The sequence below is a fragment of the Hesperophylax consimilis genome, chromosome 14 (assembly GCF_061612785.1).
Source record: "Hesperophylax consimilis isolate HC1 chromosome 14, BYU_Hcon_1.0, whole genome shotgun sequence".
Lineage (NCBI taxonomy): Eukaryota > Metazoa > Arthropoda > Insecta > Trichoptera > Limnephilidae > Hesperophylax > Hesperophylax consimilis.
The window spans coordinates 13,700,514-13,726,510 of NC_142849.1; the positions used below are offsets into that span (position 1 = coordinate 13,700,514).

The 25,997-nt window shown below is 37.9% G+C and overlaps 2 protein-coding genes across 3 annotated transcripts; one reads left to right on the plus strand and one right to left on the minus strand.

Moving 5' to 3' along the window:
- The first annotated feature begins 536 nt into the window (after window positions 1-536).
- asp (microtubule assembly factor abnormal spindle) lies at window positions 537-14,344 on the plus strand. Its single transcript, XM_089639867.1, has 8 exons — window positions 537-669; window positions 1,675-1,854; window positions 3,585-3,779; window positions 3,900-11,345; window positions 11,976-12,168; window positions 12,259-12,446; window positions 12,554-12,673; window positions 12,829-14,344. Exons 1-8 carry the CDS (start codon window positions 658-660, stop codon window positions 13,198-13,200), a joined length of 8,706 nt encoding a protein of 2,901 aa, XP_089495993.1. The 5' UTR covers window positions 537-657; the 3' UTR covers window positions 13,201-14,344.
- A 3,268-nt stretch (window positions 14,345-17,612) lies between these two features.
- Window positions 17,613-24,799, minus strand: LOC149417929 (heterogeneous nuclear ribonucleoprotein H-like). 2 transcript variants are annotated; one of them, XM_089639539.1, is made up of 8 exons: window positions 24,686-24,799; window positions 24,369-24,531; window positions 23,520-23,807; window positions 21,604-21,742; window positions 20,415-20,623; window positions 20,176-20,324; window positions 19,864-19,968; window positions 17,613-19,117 (listed from the first exon to the last, which is right to left on the minus strand). In XM_089639539.1, exons 2-8 carry the CDS (start codon window positions 24,514-24,516, stop codon window positions 18,950-18,952), a joined length of 1,206 nt encoding a protein of 401 aa, XP_089495665.1. In that variant the 5' UTR covers window positions 24,517-24,531; window positions 24,686-24,799; the 3' UTR covers window positions 17,613-18,949. The 2 variants fall into 2 exon arrangements, with proteins under 2 accessions (XP_089495665.1, XP_089495666.1); XM_089639540.1 differs by having other exon boundaries at window positions 24,369-24,528; window positions 24,686-24,786.
- Between the last annotated feature and the right edge of the window lie 1,198 nt (window positions 24,800-25,997).

A 25,997-nucleotide genomic window follows, 5' to 3' on the forward strand; every position in this document is an offset into this window, starting at 1 on the left:
AGTTCTATTCGGTTCTATTCCGGTTCTGTTATTATATCATTACAAGCTAGTTGCTTGACAGAACTGAAATAACAACAGAACTTACTCGAAAATTAACTTTAAAATTAGAAAAATTGTTCAAATTCACCAAAACAACCCGTCCTCGGTGTTTTTGACTAATGAGTGTGATATAATTTTTAAATAACATATATATAATATTTCAATCATTATTTATGTATCAAAAATATATTTTCGTATAATTAGTGCAGAACACAGATATTACAGTTAAAACAAAACTGTATTACCTACATTTATATTTACTTCATGTAAAAATCCACTGGGGCGTAAATAAATTATGATTAGCGCTAAAACATACATTCTTTTAAATTTTTTCAGTTTTATTAGTATTAATATTTATTTCCGTTTTTTCCGTATCCCAACTGAAATAAAGTGGCAACACTGTCGTACCAGTCTCTGATTGGATCACTCTTAAAAGTCGTCGTTGATTGTTTTGTTTGAAAATCAGTTGAAAATATTCAAAATATCCGTTTGTAATGATCGTTACTTACATGAAGTTTTATTGTTCTTGAAGATAATTGAGTAAATAAGTGTTAAAATAATTTAAAAACAGGAGACAATCTCCTTCTAAAACAGTGTAGTTTTTAGTGAAAGCTGGAAATGTATTTTCAGGTAAGTTTTTCGGTATTTTGGCCGATTGCACAAAATGTCAAACGGTTATGCAAAATGAAATTGTCGAGAAGGGCTTGACTCTAAACACTAGTGATACTACAGTTGAATTAAGATTTCAACATATTTATTTTAGCAAATACATTATTCTTCTGTCATTATATTTTATGTAGGTAGTCTCGGCATTATTGTTTCACAGGTTGCGTTTATGAACCCACAATTTCATCACTTGAAAATGTTCGTTATCTATTTGTTGATTTGCTTGTTTGTGCATTTGTACGTTTAGTGGGCGTAGTCTTTAAATTAACTTAACACATATTATTTGTTGTTTCTAATTAGAAGAGGGTTTCTAGAAATCGGGAATACACACTGAATATTTTCACAATTAACCCTTATTTACTGCGTCGTTATAACGATTATGTAACGCGTGGAAGCGCGTAACACGTCATAATATCCCAAAAATAAATCGCGTTAATATTTTCTTTGGTAATTATTTACCCTTTCTTTTTTTCCAATGCAAAGCTCCAATGCAGTTAAAAAAAGTCGGCATTATTTTATCTACCATGAATGGGATTTTTTGTGAAGATTGTATTGCAAGAAGAAGTTACATAGCTATCATAATATCATCAAGTTACACAGCTATCATATCATAAAGGTTATATAGCTGTCATATCGTCAAAGTTACATAGCTAGCATATCATCAAAGTTACATAGCTATCATATCATCAAAGTTACATAGCTATCATATCATCAAAGTTACATAGCTATCATATCATCAAAGTTACATAGCTATCATATCATCAAAGTTACATAGCTATCATATCATCAAAGTTACATAGCTATCATATCGTCAAAGTTACATAGCCACCGTAGTCCAGCCAAGTTGGCCACCTTTGTTCACACATAATTCCATAGGTACGCAGTCCGAATTTAGGAAGATGTTGAGAGGCACGATGCACAAACAGGGATATGTGTCAGAACTTAATTGTTAAATTGTATAATTTAAAGGTGGACAACACTCCGGAGATAGTACGCAAAAAGAAGATAGAGGCTCAGGAAGTGGAAAACCCTCGTCTGATTCTGAAGCCCTTTTCTGCTCCTCCCGTGGTCACATTTGAAAATGTTTGCATCAACTCTAAGACTGAGAGGATTCTGGAAGTTTTCAACCCGTCTGCTATTCCTCTTCAGGTGTGTGTTTTATATTACTTAATTTTAAGGTTTTATGCCTTGTGAATGAATGCCTATGAATAAAAATCAGCTTTAAAATGTTGAGAGCAATCCAAATGTGTGCTTTATATTTATATGCCCCTTTTCAGGCTAAAAAAGTTATAGGTGATATATTATGCTACGTATACATTTGCGTACTGAAGCGCGAGCCTAACCACATATCTTGGGAAAGGATCGATACCAACCTATAGTCCTAAATCTAAACGAAACATGAAAGAAAACAAGACACATAAAGATACAAAGATAGATCACAACTAGGAAATGAACCCAGGATCTCTTATAGGAAACATTTTATCATTAAATTTTATCATTAAACGTAATGCAACAATGGCTCGCAAGTTTATACGCAAGATTTTATCATAGCTGGGCAAATTTCACAGGAGAGTGAAAAACTTATTTAACCCTGGATGGTTATTATATTTTTACCCTACACTAAGGTTATAACTCGTCGAATCGACGAACTTTGTTTTTAAGAAATTCCTATATGCGAACTATGCAACTCAAAAATACACCAAAATCATTTTTAGTAACATTTTTTATTAAAGAGTAAAAAAAAAAAAATAATATACAAAAAAAAATTTTTTTGTTGCATTAATCTTTGCATTAGTTTCCAGCCTCTTTGTTAGTTTTTTTAAGGAACTACCTTTTTTAAAATACAGAATAAAAAAAAACTTAAAGTAAAGTGACTTATTTCATGCACTGCCTTTGAATATAATATATAAAAGAATATAAAAATAAAAATAAACTATAGTAAAAAACCTAATTTAACACATGAGGCACAAAGCTCAACTTTGTGCTCACCGCACACACTCTTGGCGTATTTCATGCAGAAAGACTTTTTCATTCTTCGCTTGCTTGATGGACAGAAGTGACATATTTTGCGCTTCTTTGGTTCCCCGTCAACATTTTCAATTTCTGATTGTGGACTGGGTAAAATTTGCTGAATATTATGCTTTAGGGTGGACCGCAAGTTGGGTATTTCCAGCCTTTTTTCCAAAAATGGCATCACCAGCGATTCATGCTGTTATTGTTGTCGTCGCTAAAATCGATTTCCTCAAGACCGAAAACATCAGAATCAATGGGATAATCATCGTCACAATGCAATAAAACCCGTTCTATGTTCTATTCTCCGTGAGAGCTTTTTTGCTGCCCATATTGCAGTTCTAAAATAAATTAAAATTCAAAATGTTCACCGGAAATTAATCAGAACTGCTTAAAAACATTTTTTATGTTATACAAATTATAACACTTATTTTTTTATAAAAAAGTGGAAACAAACTAAATTAAAAAATAAGTGCCCATACAAATTCAAAAAGTCACACTAAAGTTATAACTCGTCGGTTCGACGAGTACATACCTGTAAATCTCTATGTTCGCAAAATGTTTACACCACGCACATCCACTCACAGCAAGATCTCGTCAGCAACTAACATTGTGTAAAAAAAGAGCGCAATTTGAGCAAGCACAAAAAAGTTATGAGAGAAAGAGTAAGAGAGCGTCGTCGATTCGACAAGTTATAACCATCTAGGGTTAAATACAAAATCATTTGTGTTTTTGGTTTGAAAATTTGATTGCTTAGAAACATTTTAGATGCTTTAATTAAATACTTCGAGAAGAACACATCTTGGCATTTTTAAATTATTTTTTTTTAACAGTCCCAACTGCTCCCAACTGTCTAGTATTTGTTTCAGTTGAGTTTTGCTAAGACACCACCGGCTGAGTTAGGTCTAGAGCTATCGTGGGAGGTGATGTGCATTGAGCCCGATTCGGTGGTCCTGCTCCACTTGATTTGGTGCCCTCAGACGCCTGCAGCTCAAAGGTTCAACATTCAGATCACGGACCAGAAGCGGGGCCGCTACGATGTCGTCATTATTTGCAAAACTTTTGTAAGTTGTTTCTCTACCGTAATGAATTATTTTTCACTGCTGACTTTCCCGCCGGCCAGATCTATTCACTTGAATCTTAATTTTGTAAATTGTATATAGATGTAATTTTTGTATTTTTAGGTCAGTAAAAAGCTCAATCAAGCCAAAGCTAAGAGAAAGCTTCCGTTATCTTCCAACGTCAAGACTACTACTACCGTTACTTCTAAGACGAGTGTCTTCACTTCCAAGACAAGTGTTTTTACTTTGGTTAGTTCAAAAAAGAGTCCCAAGGCTTCAAATTTTAAGCGCCATTCGCCCAAAACCAAAATGTACAGTCCTCGAGCCGGTGAAACAAATAGCTTGAGAAGTTTTCTAAATGTAGACAATTTGTGCGTACAAGATATCTCCATGAAATATAAACAGTCTCCGGCTAAAAATGTGTTGCCTCCTTACATTAATAACAAGCTCCCCGATCCCTGGACTTCCAAAACAGACCATTTTAAAGGAAGGGAAACATATCTAGTGCAGGATTATGAAGACAAAGAAAACGAGTGTTCCTATACTCACCCTCGATCTTTCAAAACGAACGGGAAAGGAAACTCAGAGGGCTTTTCCCCCACTTCCATATTCAACGCTATTGAAAATATGGAGTTCACACCCTCGAGAGTGTCTCGCCAATATTATTCAAAAGAAGTACCAATCATTATTGATAAAGAAAATATGTGTCATTTGACTCCAGAGTATGTATCAAAAGGAAATAAAGAAAATAACCGCAACAATTATTTTGGTAATAACATAGATTCCTTGATTGACAATCTAGGTTTTACACCAGTTCTGAATCGCAATGTGAACCGCCCCACAGGTGGTAGGAATGTGAAAAGCCCAAAAACGGCGATATTGGAGGTGTTTGACAGTCCTGACAAAGAGAAGATGAGAGTTGACTTTATCAGAAACAATCATACGATGAAAGAGACAATCGATACGCACACATATACCCAGTATGACACGAGACACGAACAATACCTTCAGCAACAGGTTCCTCATCCAAATACCGTGTCCGCCAACTTAACTCATCCAATTATTGATCTCTGTGACGTGAGTAATTTTTCTAAAATGGATGATCCTAAAGATGCCACATACTTATCGGCTAAACCTCATGTACTTGTCAGCAGAGCGGAGGAAAGTCTCCCGGCGTCTTCCAATTACTGCAATGTGAATGCGCTCACACCTAATGCACTTGATTATTCTAATTTTACACCCAATAAAAACTTAAGCGACATCAATGACTCCTTGCAAAACTTCAACCCGAAAAGATGTTCCACTGAGACAAAAGATTTTGACCACTCCTCCTGCCGGGGCAACAATCGGGTGTGCAAGGATCTGTTTGTGGGCTATTCTCCCGGCGACGGTATGAACATTACCTTTGGGAAATTGAGTTCTGATACATTTGCTAAAGGCGACTCTCCCATTGTGCCCGTAGTACCCAACAACCAAAGCTCTCCATATTCCGTAGCCGGCTCTCCCCCGGTCACTTACACCGAACCACAACTCCTCGCTTATATTCGAGTCACTCCCCGTCAACTACCTTTCAATGAAAACTTGAACAGTTTCAACGAGAGGGTTGAGATGAGAAATGCCATTAAGGAGAAGAATAATATATCCGGAGTAAGAGATATCTTGGAAGCTAACTTGTGGCAGAAAACTCCCCCCAGGCCGGCCAGCCCCTCCTCCCTTGCTCCTATCCCTGAAGAATGCACTTTCTTGTCAGAAGTCAGCGCGGCTGACACTCATAGGCACCCACAATGTGAGACATTTATAGTCAACAAAACTTTTGAAATTAGTAAGCCGACAAAGTGCGCTAGTATGCATAAGCCCATTCCCCACGACAACAACAGCGGCAGGTGGATGAAGACTCTGATGAAGGGAGAGGCTAGATGTACCACCGCCACCAGTGCAGTGAGGAATTTTACTAAGGAAGAAACAGTGGAGAGAAGTACCACTTTAGGCCAAACGATTCAAGAGTCGGATGAGACATACAATTATGTCAGCATTAAGAGTATCGCTACGACTGTGGACCCTTTCTTGGCGGCTACATTTCTCTACGATGAAAGAGCTTACAGTGAGTTGGAGGAGGAATTCAAAATGTGGCTCAATTACTTGTTGACACCGCCGGCAGATCTGGAGACAAACCTGGACAGCGCTAAGATCGACATCGGCAAGGCCTGGATAGAGAGCCGCAACAAGGCGGCGCCCGCTCCCACCAAGGAACAGGTGTCCGCCAAGTACCACACGTCTCACAGACTGGAGAGCCTGAGGAAATCTGCCAAGACCTTTATTGACAGCGCTGACATGAGCCAGGTTTTTCTAAAAGTTGCCAATCAGGTTGAAAAGAAGTTTCTCTCCATTAGGACAGATAAAAATATCCATCTGGATATAGGATTACAAAAGATTATCCTAAATCTACTAATGTGCTATAACCCTCTCTGGTTACGAATCGGACTGGAAACTCTGTACGGTGCTAAAATACCCCTTTCCTCCAACGATGACTTTATGGGGTTATCTGCGTTTATAATTGAGCGCCTTTTTAGGGACCCATACTCTAGCACCAGTACCAAGCACTCCTTACCCAATGTGCACTCTCAGCAGTACACGGAGAATGTGAAGAAGTTTACACTGAAGAAATTTCTGTTCTTGGTTTACTTTTTGGACCAAGCCAAACTAAATAAGATGATCCCTCACGATCCCTGCCTGTTTTGTAGAAACGCTCCATTCAAGGAGAGCCGACAAATACTTATCCAGTTTACTAAGGAAGTTTTGTCAGGAGTCGGAGATATAAATAAACATTTAAGGCCAACGGGGTATTTAGTATCCCACAAGCAAACTTATCTTCACGAATTCAAATATGCAGTCCATAATTTGGCTGTAGATCTGAAAGATGGAGTTAGACTGACACGGTTGATGGAAATCATCTTGATGAAGGAAAAGCTCACGGCCGGCTTGAGGACTCCACCCATTTCTCTGCTGCAAAAGCTACACAATGTGAAGCTCGCTCTCTCGGCGCTGGAGGAAGCCGGCTTTCAAATTGTCGGTGACATCACTCCTAAAGATATAGTGGACGGACACCGGGAAAAGACCCTGTCTTTGATTTGGCAACTTATCAACCAGTTCCGCGCACCTCTCTTCTGCACCTCCGCCCTCGTCATCCAGAAGTGGTGGCGCAAGAAATATATTGCAATTTGGATCAACAAGCGGATTGAACACAAGAAGACACTCCGACTCTTTAACGCAGCCACTAAAATACAAAGTTGGTGGAAAGCTATCATTACTCGCAAGCAGTATTTGGTTACGCTGCAGCGAAAAACCGATGCTTGTATTGTGCTGCAGAAGTACTGGAGGATGTGGACTTGCAGAAATTATTACAAAAATTGTCAAAATTCCTCTATTATCATTCAGAATTGGTTCCGAAGAACACTCGCAACTAGAAATGCCAGAAAGGTGCTCATTGAAAAACGAAAGTGTTCAGCAGCTGTGATAATACAACGCCGATATCGTAAAATAAAGTTACTCCAGCAGTTGAGAGCTGAAAATGAAGATCGCAGAAAATTCTTGCAATTACGTGAATCTGCTACTCGACTGCAAACCGCTTTCAGGGCGTACACCTCTATGAAAGAAACGAGGCGTGTGTATGTTACCTTAAAAGAAAGCACTGTCAAAATTCAAAGATACTACAGGGCTGTTGTGGTGAGAAGGTCTATTCAGAAACAATACTTGGAACTGAAATCAAGCACGCTGATTATTCAACGAAGATTCCGCGCCAACTTGCTGATGCAAACTTGCCAGAAGCAATATACAGACACTAAGCATGCTGTTGTAACAATTCAACAATCTTATCGCAATTGGGTGCTCGCAAAACAAGTACGCAACAATTATTTGTATCTCAGAGCTGCTACTGTTCTCGTGCAGCAAAAGTTTAGAGCAATATTAGCCATGAGAGCGGCCAGAGTAAAGTTCTTACAACAAAAACAAAGTGCCATTGTTCTTCAAACTTACGTCAGAGGTTACCTGCAAATGAGGAGGGATCGAGACAAGTATCAGGTTATTCGACTAGCTTGTACCATCATTCAACAACACTACAGAGCTCACTCCTCCATGAAGGCAGAGAGGTACAAGTATTTACAACTAAAACAAGCATGCTGCGTCCTCCAGTCTCACTACAGGGCCAGACTCAGCATGCTACGAGCCAAACAAGACTACTGCAAACTTCAAAAGGCCACGCTTATAATTCAGACAAGACTCCGATCACTCATGGTCACGAGGGCTTACAGGTCTGAATATTTGAAGAAGTACAATGCCATTGTGTATATTCAAAGAATGTACCGAGGCAGACTGGAAACCATCAGATGTCAGAAGGAGTTGGGTGATAAAAGAGAGATGGCTATAAGAATTCAGCAATGGTACAGATCTGTGATCTGCACAAGACAAATACGACTAGAGTATATTTCCCTCAAGTTCAGTGTCTTGAACTTGCAGCGCAGATATAGGAGTAACATGTTGTCTAAAGAATGTCGTGGAGAATTCTTGGCCTTAAAAAGGGCTACTGTTATTATACAAACTCGTTTCAGGGCATATCTTCAAATGAAGGGGGCTCGGAAAACATATTTGATACAAATTGAGGCTATTATAATGATTCAGAAATATTACAAGGGACATCTAAACACTAAAAAAGAGAGACAGAGATTTTTACAGGTGAAATCTGCAACTGTTAAAATGCAGAGGCGCTATAGAGCAAATAGAGAAATGATTGAACAAAGGAATAACTTTGATAGAATTCGTCAAGCAGCAATTGTTTTCCAACAGAGATTCCGGGCACTCATTGTCATGAGGACGGTCAGAACAGAATATTTAAGGTGGAAAAAAGCAATATTAGTTATCCAGAAACACTTCAGAGCAAACACACAGATGAAAAGAGAAAAAACAAACTATAATCTCCTTCGCCAAGCGGCTATTGTCTTGCAACAACGATATAGAGCTCTTATAATAATGAGAAAAATAAAAAATGAATATGTAAGGCAATACAATGCCATCTTGATCATTCAAAGATATTATAGAGCTAAAAAGGATATGGAACATTGTCAAAGAGAATATAATACTCAACGTTCTACGACAATCAGAATTCAGCGGTGGTACAGGTCTATCCTTTTTATGAGGTCTTCTCGTTCGGACTATGTTACACTTCGCACCTCCACTATTACAATACAACGAAGGTATAGACAGTTACTCCTGGCCAGATCATGCCGTCATTCATATTTGGAATTGAGAAAGGCTTGCACTGTTATTCAAGCAAGATATCGTGCCAATATCTCCATGCAGCATAACCTGCAAGAATATAATTCAAAACGAATTGCCGTAATCAGAATTCAACAATGGTACAGGTCTATTGTCTCGATGAGGTTAGCTCGTTCGTATTATGAAACACTACGAGCCTCTACAGTTTTACTACAACAGAGATATCGAGAATTAGTTCTTGCCAGATCATGTCGTCATTCATATTTGGAATTGCGAAAGGCTTGCACTGTTATTCAGACAAGATATCGTGCCAATATCTCGATGCAGCTTAACCTACAAGAATATAATTCAAAACGAATTGCCGTAATCAGAATTCAACAATGGTACAGGTCAATTGTCTCCATGAGGTTAGCTCGTTCATATTATGAAACGCTACGAGCCTGTACAATTTTACTACAACATAGATATCGAGAATTAGTTCTTGCCAGATCATGTCGTCATTCATATTTGGAATTGCGAAAGGCTTGCACTGTTATTCAGACAAGATATCGTGCCAATATCTTGATGCAGCTTAACCTACAAGAATATAATTCAAAACGAATTGCCGCAATCAGAATTCAGCAATGGTACAGGTCTATTGTCTCGATGAGGTTAGCTCGTTCGTATTATGAAACACTACGAGCCTCTACAGTTTTACTACAACAGAGATATCGGGAATTAGTTCTTGCCAGATCATGTCGTCATTCATATTTGGAATTGAGAAAGGCTTGCACTGTTATTCAGACAAGATATCGTGCCAATATCTCCATGCAGCATAGCCTACAAGAGTATAATTCAAAACGAATTGCCGTAATCAGAATTCAGCAATGGTACAGGTCTATTGTCTCCATGAGGTTAGCTCGTTCGTATTATGAAACACTACGAGCCTCTACAGTTTTGCTACAACAGAGGTATCGGGAATTAGTTCTTGCCAGATCATGTCGTCATTCATATTTGGAATTGAGAAAGGCTTGCACTGTTATTCAGACAAGATATCGTGCCAATATCTCCATGCAGCATAGCCTACAAGAGTATAATTCAAAACGAATTGCTGTAATCAGAATTCAGCAATGGTACAGGTCTATTGTCTCCATGAGGTTAGCTCGTTCGTATTATGAAACACTACGAGCCTCTACAGTTTTACTACAAAAGAAGTATCGGGAATTAGTTCTTGCCAGATCATGTCGTCATTCTTATTTGGAATTGAGAAAGGCTTGCACTGTTGTTCAGGCAAGATATCGTGCCCATATCTCCATGAAAAAATGTTTGAACGAGTATGACGATAAACGGCAAGCAGTCATAATTATTCAAAAGCGATTCCGAGCTTATTGCCTTATGAAGGCACAAAGAGAAATATACCTAAGAATGATCTGGTCTACAATATCAATACAGAGGATGTATAGAAGTTACATGCTGACAAAAATAACAAGAACAGAGTATTTGAATACTAAGATGACCATTCAATTCATCCAGAGGAAGTACAGAGCCAAATTGGCCATGGTGAAATGTTTGCAAGAATATCGTAATCAGAAATCTAGCGCCGAAATAATTCAGAGATTCTACAGGTCATACACAATCATGAAAACTGAGCAATATTATTACTCACAATTAAGACGACATGTTATTACGATTCAAAGTCTTTTCAAAATGAAACTGTGCCGGAAAAATTATCTGATTAAAAGAACCGCTGCAACTAAAATTCAGGCATTCTACAGAATGTTTGCAGCTAGACGAGAATACAGTCATCTGAAAAGTTGTACAATCTTAATCCAGAAGCGTTTCAGAAGCTACATCCTAGTAAGAGAAGTCAGAAGGCAATACTTGAAGATGAGAGACGGCATTGTCAGGATTCAGTCAATTATAAGACGAAGGATTGCACAGAAAAGATATCTCGCAATCCGCCGCTCAGTCCTGCTTATTCAGACACGATTCAGAACAAAAGTGAGATTAGAAGCCGAGAAAAGAGAATTGACTGTCAAAAACGAATGTGCCAGGATTATACAATCTTACTGGCGAGGATATATAGAGCAGCGCAGATACAGCAAGTTGAAAGAAGCGGTCATTAGTTGCCAGAAGCGCAGAAGGGCCATTGTTTCTATGAGACGAGAGAGAGATTATTACTGCCACGTGAGATGTTCTGTGGTTAGGATCCAGGCAGCGGTGCGCGGGTGGTTGGCTCGCCGCTCTCTCAGCCGTCGGGTGGAGCAGCATGAGGAGAGAAAACAGCGGCTGAAGAACTGCAAGGCAGCTACGGTCATACAGGTAATTAATTTTTGTTCAATCTCTTTCTGGTCTCGAGTAAGTCTTCTTTCCGAAGCCAGTTTGAGTATATTGGTTTTTATTAATCTAAAAATTTCTTAGTATATTCACATACAGTAAGAAATCTTTACTATTAAAAGCATACTTATTTGTAATATAATTGTTCCAATGTTATCGTCAATAGTTAAGGACCCCTCAGGGCTGGCCCTGAACCAAACGGTGCTTGGCGCTGGTAAAAATCTCAAGTGCACTGTATTAGGTTTTAGGTATTATCAGTGCTTTGGCTCCTTGACAAGTCGGTGCCCGGAGCGGACTGCTCCAATTGCGCTTGCACAGGGCTGGCCTTGGGACCCCTGCATACGACCACCTTTAGTTAAAAACTATTTCAAAATCCAAAAAAAGTCTCCCAGTGTCGTCACACCTCCAAATACCGTAGTGGATTTTGATGCACGCAACCGTTGCCGCAACTAAAGTTGCTTGTGTGCACAGAGATAATGAACAAAGACATTCTGCTCAAAACTGTTGATTTGTGTCATTATTGCAGTTTACTACAACTTAACTATGTATGTCTTTTATCATGTTTATAAAACACACATACTATTTAACTATAAAGTAACACATTTAACTCTTCAGAAACACTGGCGGGGTCACCGAGTGCGGCGACAGGCTGCCGAGCACTGCGCGGTGGCGGCCCTGCGGCGACGTTGGCGAGAAGGGGCTCTGCAGTCGGACCAGCAGACCTTGGCGCAGCGAAGCGAGGATGCCATGGACGTGCTCTGCCACTTCCAGGACGTCGCCTCCGTCATCCGGGCCTTCAAGACGCTAGGTCACTAACTAATTATCACTAACCCGACTCTCATACTTGTAATGTATTTGTTTGAATATGGTGTGTTTTATGGTTGGTTTCCTGTTGCAGACTATGTGACCAATGTATACCCCATGATGTACGGATCCCGGGAGACGGCACTACCATTGGTCACTCGCCTGGTGGCTTACATGGGCTCCACTAACCGCTCCGTGTCCACTCTGGAGACCTTGCAGCTGGGCGTAGCCATACTGCTGAACCTGACCAAGTTCAGTCCCACGGCACATTATGTATACAAGGTAAGGACCCAGGTGCCTATTATATTGGGTAATTGCATTCATCAACTATTACCGGCAGGAAGTATGAAATGTAACGAGGACGGCCTGTACAATGTCATCTGTTTCAGGTGGATCACTTGAACACCATGCTCACTCTGATGCTTCGCTGGTGTGACAAGGATAGCCAGCTCTGCCGCTTGTTCTGCACTCTTCTCTGGATGTTTGGCAAGTACGACGATATCAGAAAGGTAACATTCACTTTTAGGACATATTCATATAAATTAACCAATGTCAGTATGGTCCCGCTAAAGGGCCGCCATTCAGAATCAAAGTGCCGCTTAATATAATTTTAGCTATATTTAGAAGAGTTGAAATATGAAATGAAGCTTTATATTTCTTTCAGGAAATGTGTGTGATATTACGAAGTGGAGAACCTTACAAGATCCTTTCCAAGATCAGATGTTCCCTGGAGCGCAAGCGGCGTATGGACAGTCGCAAGCGCACGTCGCACGTGGGCCCCGCCCCTCTCAACTCTTCTGCCCTATCGCGCTCCCTCCTGGACTCCTCCTTTATGTCTCGCGCGCCCCCGTGCTCCACCCCCCTGCGCCCACAACATCCCCGCAGCCATACCCCCTACCCTCTCTCACCCTCCACCGAGCCTGACTACGGAATCTCTCGCTCTCATCACCCCAGAATATTTCAAGACGAAATTCAAGCGATGGATGCTGTTTTTTTCAAATTTAACTTGCCGTTAGCTCTCATTGCAGAAAATTAACTCTAAACTAGGTAAAAAATAATATTCATTATCTATATAAATAAAATTGATTACTCTAATAATATGTATTGTATCTTGTGCCATGACCAGGAGAACATAGGTTGGATGTGGAATGACCTGACTTCTTGAATGCCGCTTATGTAAGGATGACTGCGAGTGAATGATGTTAGTTTGTTGTATGTTGCTGTTATGTTTTTAATACAAGTTTGTGAGACAAATGAGATGTTTTACATTATAATTTTTATTCATGTAGGTTAAAAATCTTGTTACTAATAATAATTTTACTCTGTAGGTAATAAATTATAAATAAATTGAATATGTTTTGTTTTACTGGTATCAGATTAATTCATTAATACTAAAACATATTTTATTTACTTCTTCAAACACAGCAATATTTTGTGGCACTATTTTAAATAAAAATAATCAACACTTAGGGACAGGTTGTTTCAAAGAATTTGAAAAATCCATCAAAGTTAAAATTCAAGTTCTGTTATTTTCCACGTACTGTGAAACAACCAGCCCGTGATGAAATAATAACAGAACTTGAAAATTTGATGAAATGTTCAAATTCTGTGAAACAACCCATCCTTAGTTTTAACTACTTATATTGTTTAAATACAACTAACGTGTTAGAAAGGGTGTAAAGAAGAATTTAAATATTCAGAAAATGTTTTTAAATGACCCCCCGTTAATTTTGTTCCCATTGTAAATTATGCCCTATTACCATTATTATCCCACTATATCGTTAACTTCTTAAGCGTGCCAAAAGTACCAGTGGATATGAAAAATTTATATCCATTGGGCGCTGGCGTGTATCTATATGGTAATCTGACATTAAAACACTGGGACACACCAGGGATTCGGTCGCAGGAACTCGACATTCCAAAGGTTAAGTCTATATTTGTAATTTAGTTTTAAGCAAACCCTGAAGAAGTGAGCATTGCTTACGAAACATGTCCGTTTTATATAAACAATAAAATTGGTTAAAACAAAGCGTTGATTGAATATTTAATTTAAGTTAGAGGAAGGTTATTTATTATAAAGGACAGTAATGCGATGTGATAATAGTAAAAGTATATAATAATAAGAGGAATAATGTTAACCAATGTGTATGTGCAAAATCTATGTTGTTCAATGTGAGCCCTGACAAACAGAATAAAAATTGTAAATTAAAATTTTTGTGTTTTATTGACTTAGTTTGGAGTTACCAAGGCAAGCCATTTGACGGCCTGTATGTATCCACTTTAGACTAAACAAATAGATTGCGTCGCCGTAGAGTGGAAAGTCACTTGATTATCTCAAAATTGACAGTTTTGAGACAATGGGCGTTTTTGTGGTAGCGATTTTAAATGATAATAATTGTGGTTTCATTCAATAGTTTGTGAAAGACAATATTAGCGATTTCTAAACGAAAATCTGAAACAGAAAAATCAGAAAAGGATACGGTCACATCTAGGACTCGAACCCAGGACCCTTGTCTTGCCGGGGCACGGGTTCGAGTCCTAGATGTGACTATATGATACTAGTCATAACATGAAAATAAATTATGCATTGACAAACTTATACCTAATTTTTCTGTTGCATTCGATAAGTACTTACATATTATACTGAGGTCCCCGTCGTTGCCGGGCTTTCCGTAGAGTTTTAGAAATGAGATGTACAGTAATGTTCCTCTTTTGAGTATCAACTGTGCAAATTTTCATCAGCCTCGTAATAAAATTGTCCGAACCTGATAAACAATTTACCTGTGTTTAAAAACCTGCATTACTGCCAAATAAATGGTGTGACGCCATCAAACTGACCATCTGAAAAACTCTTCTTTATTCACTTAGGTAAACTGAATTTTGTTCCGGGGATCATTTTGACGCAAGTACAATAGTTTAATTTATGTGGTCTAATAAATCTATACTACAAATTTAACCTGTATTGTATTTATGGGAAAAAATTATTTGCGCGGTCATAGATGGCATTAATTTAATTATTTTATGAAAATACATTTTTTGCAAGTTACGCTTTAAATATATTTTGGCCGGGTATTTATTGCGCTGGCGCTATGCTGAGTCCGGACGAAAATAAAGGTCCCGTGCGAATTTGTTTTAAATCGCTATATCTTTGAAAATAATTAAAATATTTTAATAAAATTTTCTACGTAGTAACTCAGCATACCCAAGCTATAAAAGTACTCAACGAAAATCGAATATTATTTGAAATGCAACTCAATTAACCTGGTAATATGTTTATTACGGTCCGCCTATCGGTATTTACCTGCTTTCTAATAGACGCGACATCTCTTGCTCGCTTGCACATAGGAGTTGAGTGGGTGCGGAACGGAGAAAGAGATTCGAATCGGGTTTCACGGTCATAAAAACCCTCATTCCAGGAATTGAATTATTTCACTAACAAATAATATACTATCTTTTCGTTGAAATATTGATCCAATATTGTATTTGTATGCCTGTCTCGAAAGAATTCAGTTTTATTTGGACAAAACTATTTATTCATATTGCGTATGCACAGGCGCAAACAAATAATTCGTCTTAATATTTTGAAGCATAACTCGCAAAAAGTATATTTTCATTAAATAATAGTCATCTATGATGCGTAGATTATAACATACGTTATGTTTACCTATTTGTTTATACTTTTATGATTCAATCCCATATTTTCTTCCTAACAATGATAATATCACATATGCATAATATTATGTAAGCATTTTTTTTTGCTATTTGTTTTTGGGGTGTTGAGAAATAGCAAAAATACTTTTGGCCGTGAAAATCTTAAATCATATTATGTAAGCAGATTACAATAAGAATTTTATTGTTTTAATTTTTACAGGTGTATTATTTATAAAGGATATTTTGAGTTTAGTTTTGATTTTGACAATAACCTCAAAATATCCTTTATAAATAAAATACACCTGTCACCATCGGTCAATTGTAATAATAATATTTGGATGATTTGTATAGCGCCGTTTTCGTTACAGATGGTAGTTACGTGTTAGTATACAGGGTGTATCGGCAAGTACCCGACAAACTTTAACCAGCTATTCCTTAGCACATTTGGAGTAAAAAATGTTATGGGCACTTTGCTGTCCGGTAACATTTCTTTTTAATAAAAAATGTATTATTCATATTTTCACCACATGTCACCAATGTTTTATCCTTTGTCAAAGTTTGAAAACCCGTCTAGCAATATTTTGTTCGAGTTTCGTTGAATAATGTACGTACGTATCTACGTTGGCGCGCTTTTACAATCACAAGGAAATGGCACGGCACCATTCGTCTCATTTTTAACTATTATTATTTAGTGTGTACAAAAGAGCGAGGACACTTTTTAATGCTAATAACAGCTGTTGAACACGAGAAACTATGCAAATGACAGTGACGGAGTGTGGATTTTTTATTTATTTTTTGTTTTTAATGGAAAAAAATGTTACCGGACAGCAAAGCGCCCATAACATTTTTTACTCCAAATGTGCTGAGGAATAGCTGGTTAAAGTTTGTCGGGTACTTGCCGATACACCCTGTATATAATTTAAGAAAGCGTTTTGACAAAATTCTTTCTAAAAATAAACTGCATCCTTCTCACTAATAAAATTATTAGCATCTATATGCCTTGATAGATAATAAAATATTTAAAAAAAATTGTTACCTACACTATGATTTCCTTAAATAATAATATTTGGATAATTTGTATAGCACCATTTTAGTGCAAAACCACCTCAAAGGTTCATAAAAGTATACTTAATTTTTTCAGGCTTTTTAATTTAGTGTAATTCACCAGTATAACAAGTAAGAAAGTTTGGCAGACACAAATAATATATGAATGCAATTTTTTTTTTTTTTTTTCTTAAGCAATAATATTCTTCATTGGAGTTCCTTATTATAATATCCCGTGATTTTCCACAGGTCTGCGCTAGTATATCACAATATGTAATGGTGTTAATTGGGTCGAGATTTTCAGTTTTTTTAACTAACTCCACCAAAGATATTAGAAGAACGAGATGTGCTATGCGCAGTTCGTACTGAGTGGAATTGTTTTGCCGAGTGTCGCCGGTTTTGTTCACCAATACTACTGCACACTCGCTTGCGCTAAGGTATCCGCACTAATACATAGAACAGATTTCTGTGCGTACACGTCCCGATATCGTTCAAAGTACCCTAATTCGGTAGTACTCCGGCTACTGTCCGGCGGCCAACATAGCATATCTCGTTCTTCTAATATCTTTGAACTCCACCAAGGAGGCCATGAGGAAAATAATTTCTGTCAGGGCCTATGTCATCTTTGGGGATGCTGTGTAGAGGGTATTTTTGAGGAGAGGAAGGAGTACTATGGGTCTAGAAGAGACCTATATTGTAGGAGGGAGGAAACACAGAGGCCACAAAGATAGTAGTGAAGAATAAAAAATAAAATGACATGTCTAAATTTATTAAAAAGAAATAGTGTTACATTCATTTACAATTTATTGAAAGTCGACATGAGAAAAGTATCAGAGGTTTGCAGTTCCATTGAAAGCCAAAGGTTTCATTTCTTTAGGTTAAAACTTAGATATAGCTAGTATGTAGTAGCTATTACAAAAAAGTTCAATATTTAGATGGCAAGAAAAGAAATTAAATTGTCTTATTTAACTAACATCCAGTTATAAGAACATAATTCTAATTGGAAAAAACAGGCACAACCAGAGATAAAACATTTCAAATGGAATGGACAGTAAGTGACACATTCAACATAAATTTAATAACACCCAACTGAGTTTACAGTCGTCACACAATGTTCCCACTTCAATCTATCTACAGTTGCAGTTGGCACACGTCATACACTGCTTCTGAACTAGCCTGGTATTTCACTAGTATATTAGTTATATTGGCTTGCAGGAGCTAAGTGTTTCCTTGTACTGTTGATTCTAGGAAGTGTTAGTCAGCCAATATACTTTCGTGATTCGATCCCTGCGATGAAAACATCAGCAGGCACCTACTGTACTCAACTAAATGAACTCGACTCCTCGAGGAAAAGATGTAATCAAGTAATCTGACGCAATTGGTTATTCAGAGTAAATTCTATGATGGTGGGACTCCATTGTTGAAGATATAAGTGGAAGAAAAGTTCCCGTGGACAAATCAGAAATTAATTAGTGCGGGAACAATGAACCTGCATATTATTATACAAATGATCCAATACTTAGTTCAGTACATGTTTTATCTTGAATGATTTAGTTAAGGTTCAATGGTATAGGTATATTATATACCTACATACGTCCGTTAAAAAATTCATGAGATTTTCACACAATCTATTCCGGATAATGTATAAATCTCATTTGTTCACTTTGTACAGTAAAGGTTAAGAAATAGGCCTAGATGCTGGGAACATACAAATGAATGTTATTATTTTCTTCTGTTGCGATTGGACGTTAACTCCCTTTCCTAAGATATATAAAGCTAATACCACAGAAGCTCGCTCATATATGTAGCATATTTCCGCGGACGACTTAAATTAATCATAAGTCCCTCTCTCCATCATAGAATTTGGCTAAAAATAGTTTTTAACATTGAAACACTTTTTGTCTGCGGATATTTATTCCGGTCAACAGTCAGTCGACACATAATGGGATTATGTGCTCCTTATTATACTTGCAATGTATGAAAGCATACAGCTTGAGCCAACGAGGACGGGCCTCGGTTGAGATATATGAACTAGAAGTGTTGGTTTGTAGTGTTGTTAGGAAGACATGAGGAAAGAGGGGAGGGAGTGCCTAGCGGTAGTTGTTGTTCCTGCCGAAGTTGTTATTGCCGGAGAAGTTGTTACCCCCAAAGTTGCCCGGGTAGGGCCGCCCGCCTCCACCTCCTCCGCCTGCCGGGGACGAGTTGAGGAACAGCTCGATGTAACGGTTGTCCATGGTGTTCCGGTCCTTGCGCATTGCCTGGTTGGTACATTAATGATTAGATGGTCATCCATATGCGAGCAATGTCAAGCAAAATTAAAACTGACCTAAATATGTATAGTTGTGCAGTACATATTATAATAACATTGGTTTAACCTCTTGATCGCCGATGCTTAATTTTCACCGTGTGCCAGATAATAATAATAACTTACTTACTTGTTTTTTGCAAAATTATGTTTTTGTAAATTATACCATCTTACCAGATAATGTGTTTATATATTTATAAAAATAGTACATACTCTACCATAAGTAGTTTCCCCAGAATAGATAGTTATATTCAGATAAATGTTTTTTTTTATAGTATCCTTAAGGATACGCTCGCAAATAAGAGGTTAAGAGATAACATTAACGCCCCCAACTTATTTAGAATTAACAGTAGATGAAAGAAGAAACCACCAGATTTTGGTATCCCTCAAGGTACTGTTAATAGGACCAGTGTTATTTACTTTTATATGTAAGACTATATACTTATACTTTTATATGTAATATGTAAGACTTTAAGTTATTTCTGCTAATGACACGGCTCTAATGATGATTAAAAAAGCCGGGAAAGTGTAAAATTATGAAGAAAAAAAAATGCTAATTCGAAATTTTATTTTCGAGATCCGTGGATTTGGAATTAATGGGGTTCTACAGTAACTCTACTTCTACCTGATAGCTATTTATTAAATTATTGTGTAACTAATAGAGCTATTGTATAATATTTAAAAAAAAAAATAACTTACTCTGACGGCATCTTCGTGGCATTCGAATTCTACATCAGCCTTGCCGGAAGGTCGATCGTTATCAAATAAGATGTTGATGTTCAGTGGACGGATGGGCTTGAAGAACTGAAACATCACAGATAAACTTATTTATTTTCAATGCACATTTCCAAAATTATTTATTTTCTATATTATTTATGCCTCTTCCGACATGCTGTAGCACGAAAAGAACACCGTTACAGTTAAGAGTATGATCATTTTACCAAAGGTAGATTATTCTGAATAACGAATTATCTAGCTTAGTCTACGAGATAAAGAAGACCGTATACTTACGTAGGCGACATCATGCAGGGAGGCCTTGAAGGGCAGACCGCGCATGTGTATACTGTGCATGCCCCCGCCGCCCGCCCCCTTCCAGGGTCCCCCGCCTCCTCGCGCCCACACTCCGCCACCGCCATTGTTGCCATTGCTGACATTGTCACCTGACAAAATACACAAATATTTATCACACAAGATTTCAATTATATCCCAAGTGCAATCTGTTCAAGTCAAGATATAGAATTTTTAGTCACCTCCGCGAAAACCCCCCCTGATGGGAGGCCTCATCTTGTCCTGGAAGCGCCCCCCGTAGCGGTCGCCAAAGCGGTCACCGAAGCGGTCCCCGAACCTGTCATAGGGCCCGGGCCGTCCCATGGGTCCTCCTCGGCCCGGACCGCCGCCGCCCAGCATGCCCAGGGCTGTGCGCACCTCCTGGGGAGAGCTCGGGAACACCTCGATGTACCTGAACAACACCATCAACACCCTTCAGTTTTCAACATTTCCAATCCCATATATTTACAGAGTGTTTCTTATTTAGTATGGAGCCTTGATTTAATTTTGTAATCTAGGGTTATGAAAGCCTAATAAATTATAAACTTTTAAATGATTATTTTTGAGTAACTATTTAAAAACTAAAACAAAAATTTATCATTATACTTATGGCCGAAAAGTGAAAATGATTTTTTACATTTACAAAAAATATTTGGAGATAATGGAAATTGTTATCTTTGCTCTTACACTCCTTATAGATCTGTACCTAAATATCATAAGTGCTAAAATGGTAAACCAGTGATGAGCTGTCATTTGATTCACTTTGTGTTCACCAAACAAAAGAAAAATAAAACTGAAGAAACAATTCTTTATTGATTTATGGGTTTGACAATTTCTAAGAAAACTTATTTTTGCACTTAACTAATTTTGACCTAAGACCACAGATATATACACTTTGTTGATTTGGATTATGATATTTTAGACGTGCTACATATTCCAAGTATATTAAAGACAATGGCATGGCAAAAGTGCACAATGTAAGAGCTGGCATTCACCCAACTGCGGTCAGAGACCTCAAGTGACATGCTATTCATTTGGGGTTTTTGATGATTTCTCTGTAGGTGTACATTGGATATGATAAATAATAGAATTTACCCGTTCCCGCCTCCTCGCTCAGTCTCCAATAGCGCCCAATAGAGGAAATGAATAAGAATGAATTGAACCCACCGTCCCGTCCCAATGTAATTCAGCCTTACCTAACCTAGACAAGCACACCCAGATTCTACGATTTAGGGGCGTGAATAGCATTGGTATCTACCCACCTCCCCCTGCCCGGGTGTGACTGGCTTGCTCTCGCTCCCTCGCAGTCCCGTGTCCCGTTTCACGTGTATGGTGTTAGACAGTTAAGTAGTTTGATGTTGTTTGTATAAAGGTGTGTCTGTTTCCCCCAACCTGTGTCCTATCTCCTGGCGATCCCTCTCCAGCGCAGAGTCGGCCCCCGCGCGGTCGGCGAAGCTAACGAAGGCCTCCCCCGAGCTGCGCCCCGTGTGGTCCGTCAGGATGGTCACCCCATCCGCGCTCACCGTCAGCCCTGTCTCCCGTCCCGTCCCCAACCACCCAACCCACCCGGAAACATAACCAACAATATCCATCTTAGCAAGCAAGCACTTACGCCTCAGCGTGAGCGCCCCACACAATCATAGTATAATAACCAACCCCCATCGTTCTCAGCCGCTCCATCTTAATTCATCAACATGAATAAACTGCCCTGATTTATTTAAACTCATCACGTTTATCATATCAAAACTGAGGCATTTTTATATACTCAATTATATCTAGATTCCACAACGTTCAATACACACAGAGGTGGAGATATACATTTGATACTTCTGAATTTAGGAAGAAAAATGCGATAATATTTACATATTTCAATTGGTCATCTTTAATTAAATATGATAATACCAATATATGGGTCTAATAACTCTTGTTTCACGAATTACTTCTCCTTAAGGAGATCGGCTGTGCAAAAAAAGATTGAGGCAATAACACAACCAAAATTTAAAAATATTTTTTTATCCGAAGATATTGCGAATATCTTGTACGGGGATTCCATGATAACTCAACACACATTTTAAAATGTGATACAAAGTCAAAAAGCGATGAAAAAACTTAATATAAATATAACCTAGTTTTTATTTCATCACTTTTCAAGTGTTTATATCACTTTTTAAAGATGTGTCGAATTGTCATTTTGATGAGTTATACGGTCACCATTTAACAATGGTAACTTTTTTTAGTTTTCTTAACCCCTATGAGACGGATGAAATTTAGTTAATTTCTCATATCCAAATATAATATTGAAAAATGTTAATAGAAATAATAGACATACTTCTACAATCTCAACTCTTTTAGTTTTAGAATTTTCATTTACAGTAACGAAATGCATCCAAAACTTAGCTTTACACACTGCAAACTGCAGTGCACCTCAAGGTGGTCAATTTCACTGGACTGCAAATGTAGCCAGCCGCACTATAGGGGTTAAATAATGCTTTACCAATTGTTAACCTAGTCTAACGCGATACAGAATAATGTATTTTATGGGGTACCCAAAATGTAGGTAATATTTAAATAGATAAATTTAAACCAACCGAACGGTATTTATGATTATTTTGGGAAGACCATAATACAATATTTCATATATTATATGAATATTTGGTATCGTTGCTGACGTATTAATGAATCTGGAGTGTGTAAAAAAGTCATATTCAATAAATAATTTGATCATTTCACACATTGTTTTGTACTTTTACACACATAGAATACTCCTTAAAAAGTATTACTTATATATATGAGAGAGCATATATTTAAAATGAGTAGGTACAAGTGTTATTACGTTATGGATCTTGTGTTGGAAAATATTACTTATAACTTATAAGTAAAAAGTTTTATCCTATGCTGGTGGGAAAATGGTTCATTGCCAGAACATTACACACATCAGTCATAGTAGCGAGATTTTAATTATGTTTTTGACACAGATTTTAGAAAGAAAGTTAGCTAATTGGTTTATCATTGAAGGAAAAGATCTAGTATGAATTTTAAGAATACATATAACTAATAGTCTTTTTTTTTTAAAAACTGCATTTAGTCAAGTATTACTCGTCATTGGAAAAACAGCATTTAGAACTGTTTTCCTGTAATATCGATGAAAATAACAAATACCAGCTATTATCCGGCTGTTTTTTTTCGCTTCAAAATATTGACCAAATAATGTGACCTCTCGTCTTTATTTATAATATTAAATGGTGGAAGTGAGTGACCTGGCAACTACCTGTACTCTGTTCAACCTGGGTTAACGTGTGAATTCTTACCGCTGAAGAACTCGATGATCTCTTCCTTGGAGCAGCCGAAGGGCAGGCCACGCAGCTTTACCACACCGCCTCCGGCTGGCACAGTGGGGGGCACCGGAGAGCCACTCATGCTGGCTTGTGAGATAGCCCACTGCATCTCACGCTGCCCTGACACAAACACCTCCACATAGCGCGAGCCCAGGTTCTGTTTGTCCTTAGTGCGTGCCAGTTCCAGGTCATCCGTGGACTCCACCTCTACGAAGCAGACTCCCGTGGGTCTGCCGGGCCGAATCTCCGTCAGGTGCACTCCTGAATAACAGTACATTACTTAACATAACATCTGCCCTGACGATGGACACTGTAAAGCTGTCTGAAATGTTGGCCAAGGAAGGAGGATGTGCAAACCCAGTATAAAACCCAAAAATTACAGTAAATAATTCATTGAATTCTTAATGCTAAGTATACATACGCGAGTTGAACTGCCGAACTAAACCTCAACTTACGGGAAAGGAACGGAGCAAGCGCAAATGTCGCATAACGCCGCTTGCAGTTGCTTCGTTTCTTTCCCGTAATTCGTAGCTCGGTTCGCAAATGTATACATACCATTATGTGGGTCTGTTTACTTCGTCTTCATGATTTGAGAGCATAAAATGCAATCAGGTAGAAAGTGCCAAATCACAATTTTAGAGGCGGAACTCTACACATTACTTTGCGTCTACGTATACGCGTTAGAGTCTAGGCTCATTACTTGGATAATAACAGCGACGCAATAAAGTTTGCAAACGAATCTACTTTAGTATAATGTAGGTACCTGAGCACCCGTGGAAATTATTTTTCAGATAATGCATTGGTAGAGAAATCATAACTTACCATCCAATCCATTGCGAATATTCACTCCACTCAGGAAATCCACGACGTCTTGCTTCTTCGTGGAAAAAGGCAAGCCGCGTAACTTCACAATGTGGACCCCAGCTTCGCTACCTTCGGTGTCATCTCGATGTTCCGTATCACCGTCCATTTTCGCAAGAATCTGCTGTAACAAAACAACTCTTCTTGAAAAGAAACAACTAAACAATAATATTTGCCCCAGGGTAACGTTTGTTTGGGGTACAGGATACCTATTTAAACCACTTAGAGGCAAATTAATGGAAAATACAAAACAGTGATAGAAAATCCCGACAACAAACCTGAAAACCTTAGCATCCAATATGGCTGAATATGGCCAAAAATATTTATTATCTAGATCCATAGAGAAACCACTCACCATAGATCATAAATAAACCACCCCATAGATCAAAAAATGTGAATCTTGATTAGTGTATGGAAATATTCATTAGTGAGAGTGGTTTATTTATGGAACGAGTGTATTTATGTGGCCTAAATAATGGCTTTTGCATGGAATTTAACATTTTGTTTTGGTGAAGTATAAAATAATAAAAAATAGTGTACTTAGTAATATAGCAGTCCAAATTCACCTATGTAAAAAAAATGTAAAACGTGATTAAATACCAATAATAATATAAAAATATCAAACTATAAAAATGGTACATGTGTCGCTAGTACGCAGAATCAAAATTGTTGGAATACAACTAACAGATAAAAAAAACTAGACCTTGCAGGCGACTTTTTAATGGGCATCGCCCAATTTGGTAAAGTTCCTGAAAGTAGAGTTTTGCCCCTTTGTATGTACAACAGAAATTATTATAATGTGTGCAAAAATTTGCTTATCACTTAGGCACCTATTCATTTTTTCTATCCAATTAAAACTATTTGTGAATATCTACATAATATATGTATGTGGTATAACTTCGTTCATTTGAAATTCACTGGATGAATGAAAATAGTTTCTACTAAGCAACAAACTTTTTACTGACAGTCAGAACTCATGGAACGCCGCCGAAATTGTGTATTTTGACATCATTTTTAACCAATTTGGTTGAAGAATTCTAAAATATCAAGATTACCATTTACATATGTAATGTATATCATTTGATGCGCTGTACATTAAAGCTGCTGCCACACGCAAAGCTCACATCAAAAGTTAATGTACAGCGCATCATCTTTTCTACCGACACACGACGCTATCAAATATTTCTTCCTATGGTAGGAGAGGGGGTCAGTTGAATTCGAGAGCGGCCGAGGAACATAATTTCATCTGTCAAAGTGACAACTTTACTTACTGACAGCTTGAGCACGTTTTCGAAATGGATGATACTTGTCGCCTATTGCTGGATCTGTTGGACAGCTCATCCTCAGATGATGATGCCGCCAACTATATAATTATAAATGCTATTTATAAACTTTTAGATTTTAAACAATCTGTGCGTAAATAGCGCATTTTCACATAACCTGACATAACCTCTCCGTCGAATCAGGAAATTCGCAGTTCGCACGCCGATCGACGAAAGCGACATATAATAAATTATTGTAAAATAAGCTCAACTTTCCTCCAAGCCGTCCAACTTTTATCAAAAAACCGAATGATATTACCATATAAAC